Source organism: Lissotriton helveticus, chromosome 11, assembly GCF_964261635.1.
Source record: "Lissotriton helveticus chromosome 11, aLisHel1.1, whole genome shotgun sequence".
NCBI classification, from domain to species: Eukaryota; Metazoa; Chordata; class Amphibia; order Caudata; family Salamandridae; genus Lissotriton; species Lissotriton helveticus.
In genome coordinates this window covers 1,050,956,597-1,050,972,396 of record NC_136072.1, presented here as the reverse complement: position 1 = coordinate 1,050,972,396, position 15,800 = coordinate 1,050,956,597, and the positions used below count along the sequence as shown (strand labels likewise).

The 15,800-nt window shown below is 43.2% G+C and overlaps 1 protein-coding gene across 1 annotated transcript in view; it reads right to left on the bottom strand.

The window, feature by feature from the left end:
- The window catches only part of CFAP251 (cilia and flagella associated protein 251), a 591,575-nt gene that overhangs the window by 224,789 nt on the left and 350,986 nt on the right, over positions 1-15,800 (bottom strand). Inside the window, exon 15 of the mRNA XM_078667546.1 lies at positions 1,285-1,469. Coding sequence (XP_078523672.1) covers positions 1,285-1,469 — 185 coding nt within the window. The remainder of the gene's footprint in view (positions 1-1,284; positions 1,470-15,800) is intronic.

Here is a 15,800-nt window from a genome sequence, read left to right as displayed (position 1 = left end):
TTCTATAATTCGAAACACCAAATTACCAGAAGTAGTAAAATTACTACAAAATGTAACAGTATGTAAGATTTACTAACATGTAAAAGTTTACGTTTGTGAATAGGCTTCGTTGTGTAATATGATGTGCTGAAAATGCTTTGTGAAGCACAACTAGGAAGATTCACTGTGCATAAGTTTGAATACTTCAGAGATCATTCTTCTATGGTGTTCAACTGATTTTCCCAAGAATAATTTAAGATGGGATATGATAGCAATTTGTTTTTTAAGTATTCCCTGAAAGAATCTGCAATCCTAAATCAATTTACTCCCACGTAATATTACTTCACAGTAGTGTAATAATATTCTACTCCGGTGAAACATTAGGTTAAAGTAACTTGGCTGCTAAGTGTTCCTGGGTGGGAATGTCATGCAGCATTGGCGAACACCCACAAAACCTAGCAAATGCATTGTTGCTAAGTATTTACTCTGGCTTATGCATATGGATACACTAGGAAAGCTTCAGTTGTCACAGATTCTTAGGATTTCAAGGAATTTCTGAGAAAATTCCCCCCAAAAATGAATCTATCACAAAGGTAGATACAAATTTACAGGAGTAGATTTACAATATTTTTGGACAATCAGGCCCAGATTCTATCCCATGACACAATCCCATTCTCCTGAGCCATACTCGTTAAACGGGCCTTTTCTGAGTCTTGACTAACTGAGCCTTGGAACATGCATGGTATAAATGATTAAAATCATTAAATATTCAACATGCTTCAAATCAACCCTGGCGCATACAATATTTATGTGACATAAGACGTGTATACAGCCACCTACTTAAAATGTACTAATCTTGTCACACCCCACGATGTTCAACAAAAGAGTCGTCCCCACTCCGAAGTTCCTTAAGTCACACCTACATTCTCTACTGAGTCCATTCCCATCCAGAGTCATACCCATTGTTGAGCACATTAAGATAACAATTGGGACCAAACGTTGGGGCAAGTAGTCGACTAACCTGTAGTTCATTCAAAGGTTGCTACCAAATCATCAAATAGATCCAGAAGAGCCAATGAAGTAGCTACTAAATTTAAGATAATTAAAAACAGTAGGAATATGCAGTCCACTATGAAGTACGCAGTGTAAGTGATGCTACCATTCATTCAGTACTGTGAAAACAAGGCAATTCCTTTTCTAGCTGCTGCCTATATATTCCAGTTATTGCCCCAAGACTGCTTGCACAGCATTTGTGGGCTCTTCACATTTTTTCTGCACTCACTCACTCTCTCATTGGTACTGTACCTGCACATTTTGGTAGTAGCATTGTAAAGCTTCATTTTGAACTGGTCATTGGAAGTTACAATGAAACTCTCCTTAGTAATTGGAGGGTACCAGGCCAGGCATTTGGGGATTGCACTCTGTTCAATGCGGTCAGTGCTCAGGATTTGAAGATTACCCTTGGTGCTGTTGCTCAGATCGTACTCCACCTAAAAAGAATATTCAGTTAAACCAAGCAGGTAGACATTAATTCACTTTGATGCACATGATGGTCCATGTTTCCAAATGCAATCGCTCTCCCTAACTTTCACAGATCATCCAAATACTTTTAGTGTCTAGTCTTGTAACACCTGCATCTGTGCCTTTTGGGGCAAGGCCAGCATCCTTTCACTTATGCTTAATCTCGGTCTGTAATTTCACAAAAAGAGTGCAACATTTCAACTCACTCTGTTTTTAGTTACATATGAAGCCATAACACAGATTTGATCTACTTATGAGTTTGAAGATATAAGTTATTTATCTGAATGGAAAAAAAAGTTACTTATCTGCAACTGTAGTTCTTTAGTATTTGTATGTTTTTTATAGGTTCATATCCATTGAATCATTCCCCATCGTCGAGCCCTACAGTAAAATTCAGAAAGCAGTTCTATGCTAAACATAGCGTGCAATGGCTGACAAAATTCGCTTTATTATCTCATTAATGTAATCTGAAAACAACTAAGCTTAAGCCAATCAAATTGCGGCACCCTGAACACTACTCGCCTCAGAGCAGCAATACCCAAATATAGCCCGGGGGCCACATGACTTTTACATGCAGCCTCCTGATCAACAGCAGAACTAGGCTGCTGTTTACTCCACTCTTCACTAGCATAAATAAGATGTTAAATAAACAGGCAGGTATATATTCAAAGGTTAATTGAAGTAAAGAAAGGAAGTAACTAGGGTATCCTGCATCGCTTAACATTCTGAACACCTTTAGTTTTAAAGATATCTTACAGCAATAGTGTACATAGGGAAACATGCGGTGTCGTTGGACACATTCCAGGAATGCATGTGTCGGGTCTCTGGCTGGCTTAGTGCAAACTCCCTCCAACTTAATGAGGGGAAAACGGAGGTAGTTTACTGCTCGGCGGCTAAACTGAATCAGCAAATACCGTGCGAGCTTAGGTTCTCCCCAGGGGCCGATCTCTGCGTTCCAGTTAAGACCGTGCGCAATCTGGGAGTTTTGTTTGATGAAAACCTGCAAACGGTATCACAAACAAACAAAACAATTAGTGTCTGCTTTGGCTTGCTAAAAGCACTTAGACAGATTCTTCCTCTCCTACCTGATGAGACCAGACCTCTGGTGGTAAGGAGTATAATCCTGGCCAGACTGGATTACTGTAACTCCCTATATCTAGGTGCCCCTTTATACATCTAGCAGGGACTGCAGAGAGTCCAGTCGTTAGCTGGCACTCAATAGACCACGCAGCTTCTCTACTACGATGGCTTTGAGAGACCTTCACTGGTTGCACGTAAGGGACAGAGTCACATTCAAATCTCTGTGCATCGTCTATAGAGCGCTACACAGCATGGGCCCCCTGCCCATGCAGGAAAGATTCACATGGTATAAGCCCACCAGGTCTCTTCATTCTTCCAGTCTAAGCCTGGCAACAACCACCAGATTCAAGAGATCTAGGATGGGAGGCAGGGCTTTCTGCACAGTAGCGTCCCGACTGTGGAATGAGCTGCCCCAGAACATCAGGCAAGCCGACTCTCTGATAGGTTTTAGAAAGAGCCTAAAGACCTGGCTCTTTGCTAAAGTCTGAGACCTTGGCGCCCACTACCCAGCCTTCTATATGCCGTTTTCATCTCATCAGGTTTTTTTCAAGAAGCACCAGGATACCCGTAGGGTGGCAGTTGCGCTATACAAGAGCAACATACAATACAATACTACAATACATATATGATAACGTTTCTGGCAAAATGTTTGCGAGTACCAATGCCTCTGTGGCTACCATATTCTAAATTTTCTAGTACAGCGTGAAGAGCAATTCATTGTTGTGCAGTTTCACATGTATCTATTCTTCCACGTTGCTGCCCTACAAAGGTCTTTCCTTGACACACCTGTGAATAGAACAGAACAAGTGGACCCACTTCCTGTACAGTATGCTTTCACTTTACTTTCCAGTGGTCTTCCTGCTTTGCAAGGACAAAATACAATAGCCACAGAGATCCAGCGGACTGTGCTATATTTTGAAGGAGAGAGATCTTTACAAAAGGTAACATAGGCTACCAATAGATGATCTGTCTTTCTAAATGTGTTAGTGCTGTCTGTATAACATTTCAAGCACCTTCTTAACTCAAGAGTGTGAAGCGCACTTTCCCCTACATTGTTCGAGTTAGAATTTTGAAACCAGGGTCATTTAAGTGAAACAAAGATGGTACCCTTGGAATTAATCAAGGGTTTGTTCTTAATATAACCCAGTTATCCCTAAACAGCATATGGCGCTCCTTAATGGTAATCGCCTGTCGTTCATTCACTCTTCTTGCAGATGGTAATACTAACAGCAAAGCTGTTTTCCAGGAATGATAGTTCAGTCTGGATTGATGAATGATTTCAAAAGGATTCTTCACCTGGCAAAGTACTATATTTTATTACAAAGGAGTTGGTGGATGCTTCAATGGAGGACAAGCTCTAAAAAGATGTCCTAAGAATTCCATCACAATTCTATTTGACCACAGGGCTTGTAGGAAGATCTCATAAAACGTGTTATAGCTGGTAAGGGTACTTTAACACACCCTAAACAGAATAGTTTTCATTTACATTTCTAAGTTCTGTTTGTTGTTTCTGCCCTGCCTCCAGCTAAGTTCTTTTTGCAAAACTCTGGTATATCTAGATGTGAGTATTCATTGTGTTCAGGAGCTGACAATTTTAAGAACTCTGGTTGTCCCATTGGGAGAAGTAGCTCTGTCAACCAGTGCGGTCTGGGCCATGTTGGGGCTATTAGTATGATTTTGCCTGCATCCCTCTTCATCTTGGTTCTGAACCTTTGGAACCATTTGTGTTGGGAGAAACGCATAGACAAAGATTCCTGACCATGCTAATGAAAGCACATTCACCCACGACCCTGGTTATGGATGCCAACGTGTGTAAAATTGGCATTTCCAGTTCTGGGCAGTTGTGAATAGATCCACCTTTGGCCTGCCACAATGAGTGGAGAAGTCATATACTAGTTGACAATTTAACTCTCAGTCATGGCAGTTTTGTCACCCTGCTTAGAGTGTCCTGGCACATGCTCTACTGTTAGTGTGATGTGATGCTGTCATGGCCATTTCCAAATTATTTGTGCTTCTATAGACAATAGTTGGAATTTTATGCTGCTTTGTATGTTGATATAATGCATTTTTATTGTATTATCCGTGCCCACAAGTATCGAAGAGCCCCTGATTCAAGGCCAAAACGTCAGAGAGCTAATGGCACAGCTTTCAGTTCTAGGGGACAGATATGCAAAGTCCACCTGGAAAAATCGATTTAATTATTGGAGTGATGTTCACAATATCGCCTAAGGAACCCTGGATGTGAAACCACCGCATGTCCAGCTTTTCTTGCAGATGCCGCATTCACAGGTGGCAAAACGGGATCAAAGGAATGCTTGAGGATCTCATCCTCAATAGTGATTTGGAGACAGGTGAACAGAAACGGTCTTTTTTTTTTGTCCTCATCTCACCAAAAGACTAGCAGTTTTTGCAAGTCGACTTATGCTTTAACTGGGCGCCCCTCGACTCACTGCATTGGTCTGGCCCACCGTGGCCTTCCTCTTGACCCCGAGGACTGGTGTAATCATAGGACGAACCATAAAACCAAGGTGTTTTAACGGCTTGTTAGGTTATCAAGCGCAGGCGGCGACCCCAAATTTACAGGGGACACCAGATGTTATCTTGGAAATCCGATGCGCCCTCTTTGTCTAGACTAGCCATGCGCAATGCCGCTTTCAGCCAGCTTTCTCTGGTGGGGGGAGCCAGATCCTTCCATTTAATGCAGATCTCCCTCCTTGCCAAGATCACAAGGTAAAGAAGCAGGCCCATATGTGGCTGTGACACCGACCTTTTTACATGGCTATATATACCGAAAATCACCAGATGGAGATCAATCTTTAGATGCATTTGAAACATGGATTTCAAAGAGTCCCCCACATTTTTCCAAAATAGAGCTAGTTCCACATATTCGAAAAACATGTGAATATCGTCCGCCTTACTGAGGGAACATCTCGGGCATACTGGAGCCGGAACAGGTGCAAATTTGGCTATTTTGGCCGGGGTGTAATAAAGCCTATTCAATACAAAAAAGTGATTTTTCTTTAACCTAGCAGGCTTTATGAATTTCTACAATAGCTTGAGGGAGGTTTCAAAAAAGCTTCCTATATTGTGGGTAAGTGGGGAGGAGTTCCAAACTGATGACTGGGGAGGGACCCCATGATCTTCCGCTTCTAATAGGCTAGTGTACCACAAAGATATTTCTTTCTTCCTCTGGCGGACATCTTGAAATAAGTACTCAAGTTCCCAGTTACCTACTGTTTCCCGAGCTTCCGCCTCGTGCCATGATTTTAATTGGAGGTACATCACTACCTACTGGGAGGGATCGAGGAACATGACGGCCGCGGGCGTACCTCCTCAGGCTCGTAATGGCGGTGGGAGTACGAGGCTTTGACAACCTCTTCTAGCGTCTCCTGCACCCTGCAATCATTGGGAAATATATCCTTTTTAAAAAGAAAAAAATATCGGGTTTCTGACCTTGGATTAACTAATAAGTTCTACTTTTGTGCTGTTCAGTCTCAGACCGCGGTGGCAGGTGCTTTAGCGCGGCTCTACATGGTGTTCGCAAGCGGGGACCCACCCTCACCGATTCAGGCAGGGGTTGTGGCAGTTGGCGCTCTAGTCCTCCCACGTCTCTTTGGCTGTGGCGGCGTCGGTGTTGGTGTTAGTGAGCTCAGCCTGGGCATACGGAGCTCTGGCTGGAAGTGGGGGATTGCAGCAAGTGAATGGAGGCGTAGTGAGCTTCTTCCCCTGCTGGTGTGTGGAGCGCCAGGGAAAGCATACAGGTTGAAGGTTTCCGTTCTCTCCTTAGAGCAGGTAGGGAAGGCTGGGGCCTGATGCACGACATCAGGGAGGACTTCTTTGGTAATTAATCAGTTCGAATGCTCCTCTTTAGGGGGGAAACTACTTTCTGGCACTACAGCAGATAAATTTGGCAGCAGTGTTCCACGCTCGATTTCAAGAAAGGCTTCCTCGTACTGCATGGAGAAGGGGACTGCTCCTCAAGAGGGAATATCCCCCCTAAGTTGACCAGATATTTACTGAGGGCAAGGGCTGCACATTTCGCGTCAAATAACTTGATAATACAACCTATTTTATCGCAGCGTGTATCTCCCCCAGTGGCAGAAATAAAAACCTCAGTAAAACAGGTCACCAGTAACCCCAGTAAAAACCAAACTGCAAAGAGGCAAGGCAAAAGCACGAGACAAGAAAGCGGCTGCTACTAAATCTAAATTCACTCCATCACTGAAAACCTTTTATCGGGTCATGTCCCTTTCTTCAACAAAAGCGCAGTCGCAGCCTACTCTTCAATCTGGTGTAGAGGGGCCATCCAAAGCCATGCCCGGTTCTAATTCAGAGTTTACCTCTGCCTCCATTGTCTCTATTGAGGCCGTAGAAGCGTTCAGGCACTCAGGAAAAAGCCACTTTGTTGAACGCAGATGCTGATTTAGCGGAGTCTACTGAGGTCATTGTAACAACTACTCCAGGGTTGGAGGTGCACCCGACCATCACTCTTTCTAACAGATATTCAGTACTCAGTCTACAGAAGGGGGCTGATGTAAAAGTAGTCCCAGATCAGAGGATGGATCCCCCTGAAGAGCCATGTATGGGGCAGACAGAAGATTCCAGCAGTTTTAGTGGTTCTTGTGTACCATGTAATGAGAACGCTCTCGATAACTCAGAGTTCCTCTGTACCAAATTCCCACTCCTTGGCAGACATTCTCCTAGCCCTGAAAGAAGAGATGGCAAATAGATTTACTGTCTCAGAAGCAAACCAAGCGGAGTCAGCAAATAGGTTCTCAGTCTCCGAGGCAAAGAAGGCGGTTATTGGTTCTTCATGTGAAATCCTGGCTAACAAACTAGAAGATGTCATCACAAGGACTGAGGTTATTGAAGAGGAAATCCCTGATATGAAGAGTGCTATTGAGTCTACCTGTTTTCAGTTGGAGAAATTATTAATTCAAAATAAGGAGCTTAAGGATGACCTTTGAAAGATTGGAGAATCATTCAAAGAAAATTTATCTGAAATTTTTAAACATCCCAGAAGCAATAGAGGGAGAGGATATAAAAGGGTTTTTTACGTCATTATTGAAGGGCACGGTTCTTTAGAGTCTTCCTAATGTGGACTTAGTACGTGAAATTCAGAGGGTTCACAGAGACCCGTTTAGAAGGAACCCGGGCAGCCAGAAACCGTGGAAAATTCTGGTCGACTTTTTATCATATTCAATCAAAGAGCAGATTCTTTCCGCAGCTCTAAGAGAGGGGGTTAGACTCTCTTCCTTTTCAGTTATCTCTTTTCGTTCTCCATCAGATCTGATATCTCCCACATAATGGCGGAGAGGCAATGGGAACTGGGTAAAAGACTGGCAGAATTAAACAGCTTAGGGGCAAAGGCCCAACTGCGGTTCCCCGCCACGCTGCAAATTATGTGGAACAACCACATGCACATGATCAGGACGACCAATGAAGTAGATACCCTTATAACAAAAATTCAACTTGAGAAGCAGGGAGGGTTGTAGGGGGAGAGCAGTTGAGGTCATTTTAACAATCAAGTATCCCACCGCCAAACACAGTAGTTTTTTTTCAAATATAATTTTTATTGCCTTGAGGGTGATGTGTCCAAATAGGCTTTTGCCTATTAGAAGGTAGGGTTCCTCAAGGTGGTTGGGGCACTAGGGGGCACAGAGGGTTTGGGTTGGTGAGGGTAGGGATGGGGGCCGGGGGAGCACTGGGTTGGGGGGCACAGGGTGGGGGCAAAATAGGTAAAAAATATTTCTCATCTCATAGGTTAAGTAAAATCGTCTTTCTTTTTCTTAGTTTAAGTAGAGTATTCCACCAAGACCTCGGTAAAAGGTTTTCAAGTTGTGGAAAGGTAAAATGAAGGGGGGCCGTAATATTCAATTTATTTCCTGGAACCTTAATGGTCTGAGATGTCCTAGGAGACAAAGATTGATATTTAAATATTTAGAGATGTCTACTGCACAGGTATGTTTGCTGCAAGAAACTCACTTAAATAGGATGGAGTCCGAATCTATCTTTTCAAAAATCTCATGGATACAATGTTATAGCCACTCCCAGCAATCATCAAATATTCGCGGGGTCACAATTCTGCTGAAAAAAGGGATTACTTGCACAATAAAATCAGCTCAGACAGACCAAACAGGTAGATGGATCATCGCCCAGCTAGACTTCGAGGGAGAGGTGATGACTTGCGCACATAGACGACCCGTTCTTTTTGGTAAAACTTCGGGACAATTTAATTATAGTAAATCTACCCTTAGTCATAGGGGGGGATTTTAATATTAGACTGGATCCAGTAAAGGATAGATCCAATGCGAGTCACATTAAAGAGTCCCCCCGGTCTCGTATGGTTATGAAAAATTTACTATCTAACATTAATCTAGCAGATCTATGGAGAGCCAAGATGGGGAGTGTAGATGGGTTTACATTTCACTGTAAGAAAAATCATCACTCCTCAAGGATAGATTACGTCTTGATAAATAGAGAGAACATAGATAATGTTCTCAGTATATCTGTACTCCCGAGCCATCTTTCGAAACTGTCTTTTTAACAATTTGTTGGCAAGGTCCATTACTTTTGCACACCTTTTTAGTGTTGGATAAGCATTATGTTTTGAAGTATTCAGCATGGCTCCAAGGAATGTTACCTTACTGCACCATTTGAGGGACATTTTGACTCTATTGACAGTAAGACCAACATTTCTGAAAAGACACAGACAAGGCTCCATCAGGTTTTTAGCTGCTTGATAAGAAGAAGCTTTTACTAGCTAGTCATCAAGGTAGGGAAAACATGGTGATCTTTTTTTCTCAGATATGTGGCCTCTTGAGCAAGACATTTTGTAAAAATATGAGGGGCAGATGTGAGGCCAAATGGGAGAACTTTGAATTGTTTATCGTGACAAGCCACATCAAACTTAAATATTTGCGGTGTTTTGGATGTATAGCGATGTGAAAATACGCATCTTAGAGATCTAATAATATCATGTAGTTTCCATGATTAAGAAGATGAAGGATCAAGGAGTGTGGGAGTGTGACATGCTAAATTATTTTTTTCTGAGGTATTTGTTTAGTTGTTGATGATGAAGAATTGTGCTCTATTCTTCAGATTGTTTCTTTATTAAAAAAAGCAGAGGTAGAAACCAGTATTTTTGCTGGACAAAGAGCACTTGCTCAATAGTTCCTTTGTGTAACATGATCAGAATCTCTAAAGGTTACAGACGAAGGAGTAGATGGGATGTGCTTAATGGTGGTGTATGTGGGGGTCTTTGGATATATTATAAAGTGTAAATGTATGTTCTGAGGTCCAAGACCAAACAGTCTGTAATTACACACTTGCAATGCCTGTGATAATTGGCGATTCTTCCTCCCACTTTGTTTGAGCGGTAAAATATTGTGGTCAGTGCTTCCATCACATCACGGTCTTCTGATAGATTGCTTACTCTAAGATCCCTTCTTTTCTTCGAGGAGCTTGCTTCATGTAAGCAACTGGTGATAAAGCCCTGCTGTGATGTATATTGTTGCAGGCAGGTCTTTTGAGGAGGTTGATAGGGCTGATAAATCAAGGACTAATCTTCATCTTTAAATGTATATTGAACTCAGCCTGTGGCTTCATGAAAGGGCTGGCGTCTCTGCTATAGAATGCTAAATGATCCTGGCGTATCGGTGTCAGTTATGATTGAACGCAAGCTCTTTTCCACAAAAGTTAAAAAAAGCTTCTTCGATATCGGGCTCAGAGAAATGCAGCACATGTAAGCTGCCTGAACCCTATAGATGTTATTTCCATGGCACAGTCTACTGTTGTAGGCAAGGCTCACTCTCCTTCACACAGGTTGTTCTTTGCCTCAGCTCTCTTAGTCCTCTGGCAAAAGGTACAAATATGTGCTAATGTCCAACCATATTTGCCAGCGGTAATGAGCAGGTATCATCAATGAGTTGGCCGCCCTTACCATAGCTGCTGTAATGTAATGTAAATTTATTTTGCATAGCGCACAATTACCTGAAGGTGTCTTAGCGCTGGCGGTTTATTACCAGAAGGTCAGCAAAGAGAGAGCAGGTCACCAAGATTGACTGAGTGATTCAGCAAAAAGCCAGGTTATTAGCTGCTATCTAAACTGCAGCAGGTTGGATTGGGAGTGCAAAGTTAGAGGCAAAGAGTTCCAAAGTTTACTGGCACAGAAGAAGAAAGTCCTGCCACACCATCTAGCTTTGTTTATTCTGGGGACAGTTACGGTCATGGCAGAGAACCTTTTACCAATATTGTTTAGGCCCCTTCCTTCCCTCTCTGTCAGGTGGTGGGGTACTAGAAGTAGTTGGGTTTAGTTATCTCGTTTGGGCAGCCTGCAATACTATGGAATTAGCTAGAAGTTGACCTATTAGACCCGTAGGTAAATCATCCTGAGCCTTATATTTTTTGTCCAGACGAGGGACAGCTGCAGAGATTTTTGCCGTGTTTCTCATGACATTTACATTTACACTTTCATTCCAAATTAAATCCACTATAAGAATAGCTTTAACAGATTTATGAGTGGGTTTATTGGAATCATAAAAACAACTTGATTGCTTTATTGGTAAATCAGTTTTTCTAGATACTCGTTCTAAAAGAGCATAAAAACCTCTGATATCATCTAGGGGTGATTCTCCTGCTGGCAGAGTAGCTGGCGGGGAAACAGGTGGTAAGTAATCATACATCTCTGAATCTAGATTTAGATCATCTGTTACTACTTCTTTCTCACAATCATCACTGGAATAAAAGTCATCACCCACTGCAGATAATACAGGACTTGGTGGAGGGATTTGAAGTGACGGCAAAATATGTGGTGTACAAGGAGTAGATGGGCATGGCTACAGAACTGCCAAATAAAGTGGAAAATATGATTGCTTTGGTGATTTTGTTTTTAAAAGCTCTGGAAACCTTTTTGTAGTAAACTGGGGACACAAATATTTAACGAATGCTTAAATTTGTAACAAATGATCGTGGAACACCACCTCCATCAGCTCATCGTGGTATTCCTGTTCATAAGACTCATAATCTTCAAAGTACTGAACGATTCTAATCACCTGTGAGTATGTTCAAGGTGGAAATGAGTATTCACCCTTCATGTATTCCTCATCCTCCTCTTGCTATTTAACATACAGTCAGCGGGGGCTACAGGCAGCACCAAAAGACCCTTCATCATCAATGTCCTAAAGCTAACTTGGTGCTAGAGGTCCCACCTTGCTTGGCGATGCAGGACTCAATGGGAATGGCACAGAAACACCCTTCTAAGTACTTCATGGAATTTTTTAGGGCTTTGTCAACTGCACCAGTCTCTTCATCGTCAATATCTCCATCGACAATAATACCGATGGGATTGTCAACAAAGTGGCTGTCGAAGGTGAGGTGCTGGTTTCCACTGTGGTGGTCGCTGCTGCAATATCGTAGCTGATCTCTTTGACGGTTTCACGGACGTCAATGGAAGTACTGTTGTCTTAGTAAGCCAACAATGTTTAGTAAGCTGACAATGTCTTAGGAAGCACCACAGGTACCTTTGTAAAAAGCACTGGAGGCTCTGATCGGGGTCTGTGGACCGATGTCACCTCGTCTTTTTTGCTTTGTTTATGAGAGAGCTTGAAGGATGGTATTTTGTCTCTCTTGAAGTGTTTGCTAGATGTTCAGTGTAGTGTCTGTCCTGTAAGTTTCAATATCATTTGTCATTGCTGCTTCGCTACCTTGTGTTCCCTGTAACTGGCCCTCTCCACTCACTGCCACCCCCAAACTGATGTGAATTTCTCATGAACAAATATAGAACCATAAGCTTATGAAATTAGAATGTATATATTGCACTGTTAAGGCTCTTGCCATGAAAGACCGGAGTAGCGATCACCAAATCTTCTTCCTGCTGCTGTGACTTCCGCCGTATTTAAAATCTGCTAACCATCAAACCAAACTATCAAAACCTCCATTAGCACTAACATCTATGGACGCTCATTAGGTCCATATGCGGGACAAATATTTAGAGTCATCTCTTTGGAATATTTCACACTGCACATGGATGCAAGATTTGCAATAGTTAATTTAGAGAATGAACCTGACTGTTAATATGTATGATTACCATTCAGACATCATTGTAAAATCATATGGTACAATACCATAATTTAGTCAACTTTCATTTCCAATACTTCACCTGAGGATGGCATCACACCTCCTTCCCCGATCTTGCTCAGGTAAATGTGCATGGCCTGAACATCTCAAAATATCTGTGTTTATTTGTTCCATGTGATTTTGAGCTTTGATAGGAAGAGCATTGCGTAGGAAAGTCTGAGAGTGTGTAGCTTCATCTTAACGGTGGTGAAGGTGTGGCGCGTTTCCTGCATGGCAATTGTGAAATCTGGAAAGAGGGATATTCGGGCCCCTGAATATTCCAGGTCTCTTTCCTCATATGTGAGTTTGAGAATGGTGACTATCTTGGTTCACAGCCGACACAAACCACAGATTGACCACCTGTAACCTCTTGTTTACCCAGGACACCACCTCTAACATGTAATCCATCCACTTGAGAGCTTCCTCAGACCCATTCCCGCACCGCATCTTCAACCTGGGAAACCAAAGGATTGGCCAGGAGCTGACCACCCTGCCCAAAACCTATGTCACCACTGCAACATTTCCTCACACCTGGAAGCACGCCAAAGTCAGACCACTCCTCAAAAAACCCTCCACTGACCCCAGCGAACTCAAAACCTACAGACGAATCTCCCTGCTCCCATTCCCAGCAAAGGTACTGGAAAAGATCATCAACATGACACACCCGGAGCATAACCAGCTACTCAACTCCTCCCAATGCAGCTTCCGCAGCAATCACCGCACCAAAACTGCCCTGATTGCAGCCACCGACAACATCCAAACCCTCCTTGACCAAGGAGAAACAGCAGCTCTGACCCTTCTCGACCTCTCGGCAGCCTTCAACACTGTATCCCACAACAGGCTGATCGAAAGACTACACCACATCGGCATCCAAAGGGAAGCACTCAAATGAATCCACCTTTCACCTCTGAACTAAAGAAGATCACCTACGATATCCCCCAGGGCTCATTCCTCAGCCCTAAGCACTTCAACACTTATATGACCCAGCAGGCCAACATAGTCAGATCCCACGGTCCCAACATAATTTCCGACACAGACAACACTAAACTCCACCTCTCTCTTACCAATGACCCCACCACCACCACCACCACCACCAGAACCAACTTCCACAGATGCATGACAAGAGTCACTGACTGGATGAAAAACAACTGCCTGCAGCTGAACACAGACAAGATGGAAATTCTGATCTTCAACAGCAACACATGAAACAACTCCTGGTGGTCATCAGACCTAGGACCCGCACCCACTCCCTCCGACCACACCAGAAACCTCGGAATCATCATTGACAACAAGCTCACCATGAAATCACAGATTAACAATGTCTCCTCTGCCTGCGTCCTCACGTACACCACGTAAGATCTTCAAATGGCTACCCCTACACACGACATGCACAGTGACACAGGCCTTCATCACCAGCCAACTGGATTAAGGACTACGGCAACGCCCTGTACGTAGGAATTGCTGCACACCACCTACAGAGACTTCAGACCATACAGAACACCGCAGCCAGACTCATCCTCGGCCTTCCCTGACAAACCCACATAACACCCTACCTCAGACAACTCCACTGGCTACCCATACAGGAGAGATGCCAATCAAAGCTGCTTACCCACGTACACAAGGCTCTTCACAACCAAGGACCCACACTACATTAGCCACCACCTGAACTTCCATCAAGCGTCAAGAAGACTACACACTGCTTCCCTTTCACTTGCCCATACTTCATGCATCTACCAAAACATAATTGGAGGAGGCTTCTTCTCCCACATTGCAGCAAAGACATTGAACAGCCTCCCAATCAACTCCAGACCATCACCTCGCTTCTGGTATTCCTACTGGCCCTCAAGACTTGGCTGTTAGAATAAGCTTCCGGGACCTGGATACCCTCTCGGGTGATTAGCTGCGCTTTATAAATCCTGATTGATTGACTTAATTGACCTGTAATTCAGGATGTATGCTATAATGGAACTCTGAGAAACTTCAGGAATCAGCTTGGGGCTACAGACCAAAGACCGGTGGGCAAGCTTAACTATAAATACTGGTGAGAAGCTATCTTTTCCAAGGTGTTCAATGAGCATGTTTTCCACAAACTTCCATTCTGCAACTGTTGGTGGATTCTGGAACTCTCGCAATGCATGTATTTTTCCTGCTGGATCATGCTGCCAAGTCTTAATTTTTTAGCCTAGCTGCTTCAACGGTTCTCTCAATTGCTGCTAAATTGTCACTGTATTATCATTGTCTAATTCAAGACTATTCTCCTCAGTGTGTCAGCTTGTTTGTTGAGCCGCTCCATTATCAATGGCCTATGTTCAACCCTAATCATTAGGGAGTCAATCTTGCCATCAATACTGTATAGGTTTTTGTTAATTACTTTAAGTAGTTCGTTGACATCTTTATCATGTTTGTTGCCCTCCACAGTTGTCATATTGACTGACCTCTTGCTTTTTTAGTGTCCCTGTTTGCTATGCAACCTGTTCATCTAGTTTCAAAAGTCAGATTAGCTTGTTTGTGATCAGTTTGCTTATATTGGGTAGAGTAATATATACTTTACAAGTCCAGGCAGCAATGTGTGGGAGGCAGTTGCTAAAGTTCATCCACTGCTATTATGTCAGTACTCTAGCTGGATGAAATCTTGTGGGCCTACTCTCATCACACCCTTTATATTGTATGTTGTCCTGCACTGAGAATGTTGGAGGAGCATTTCTATAGTTGATTATCTATAGTTTGGATCCTATATGCAGGCTGTCTCTCTTGCCTCTCCTAGTCAATACAAATGCACTAGCCTTTAGTTATGCATTGTTAATTGACTTCAGTTATTGTAGATACATTTGCGGCACTTCACTCACACACTGCTGTTGATGCAGGTGGCTCAAGAGCCAGTAGAAGCCAACTGCATGCTGTTGCCATCATGGGTCCACATGGTAAAGTACATACTCCCTTCCATTAGTGCTGGGGACACTGTGGCACATGCTGGGCCCAGGCGGAACTGCCATCTGTTGGCCACTCTTTTTAGCACAGACTTGTTGATGTCCCTTGTCACACTGGGTCTAGCTGGATTGCCCTCTGTCAGCTTTTTTTCTTTCCAGCACAAATGCAGTGTCATC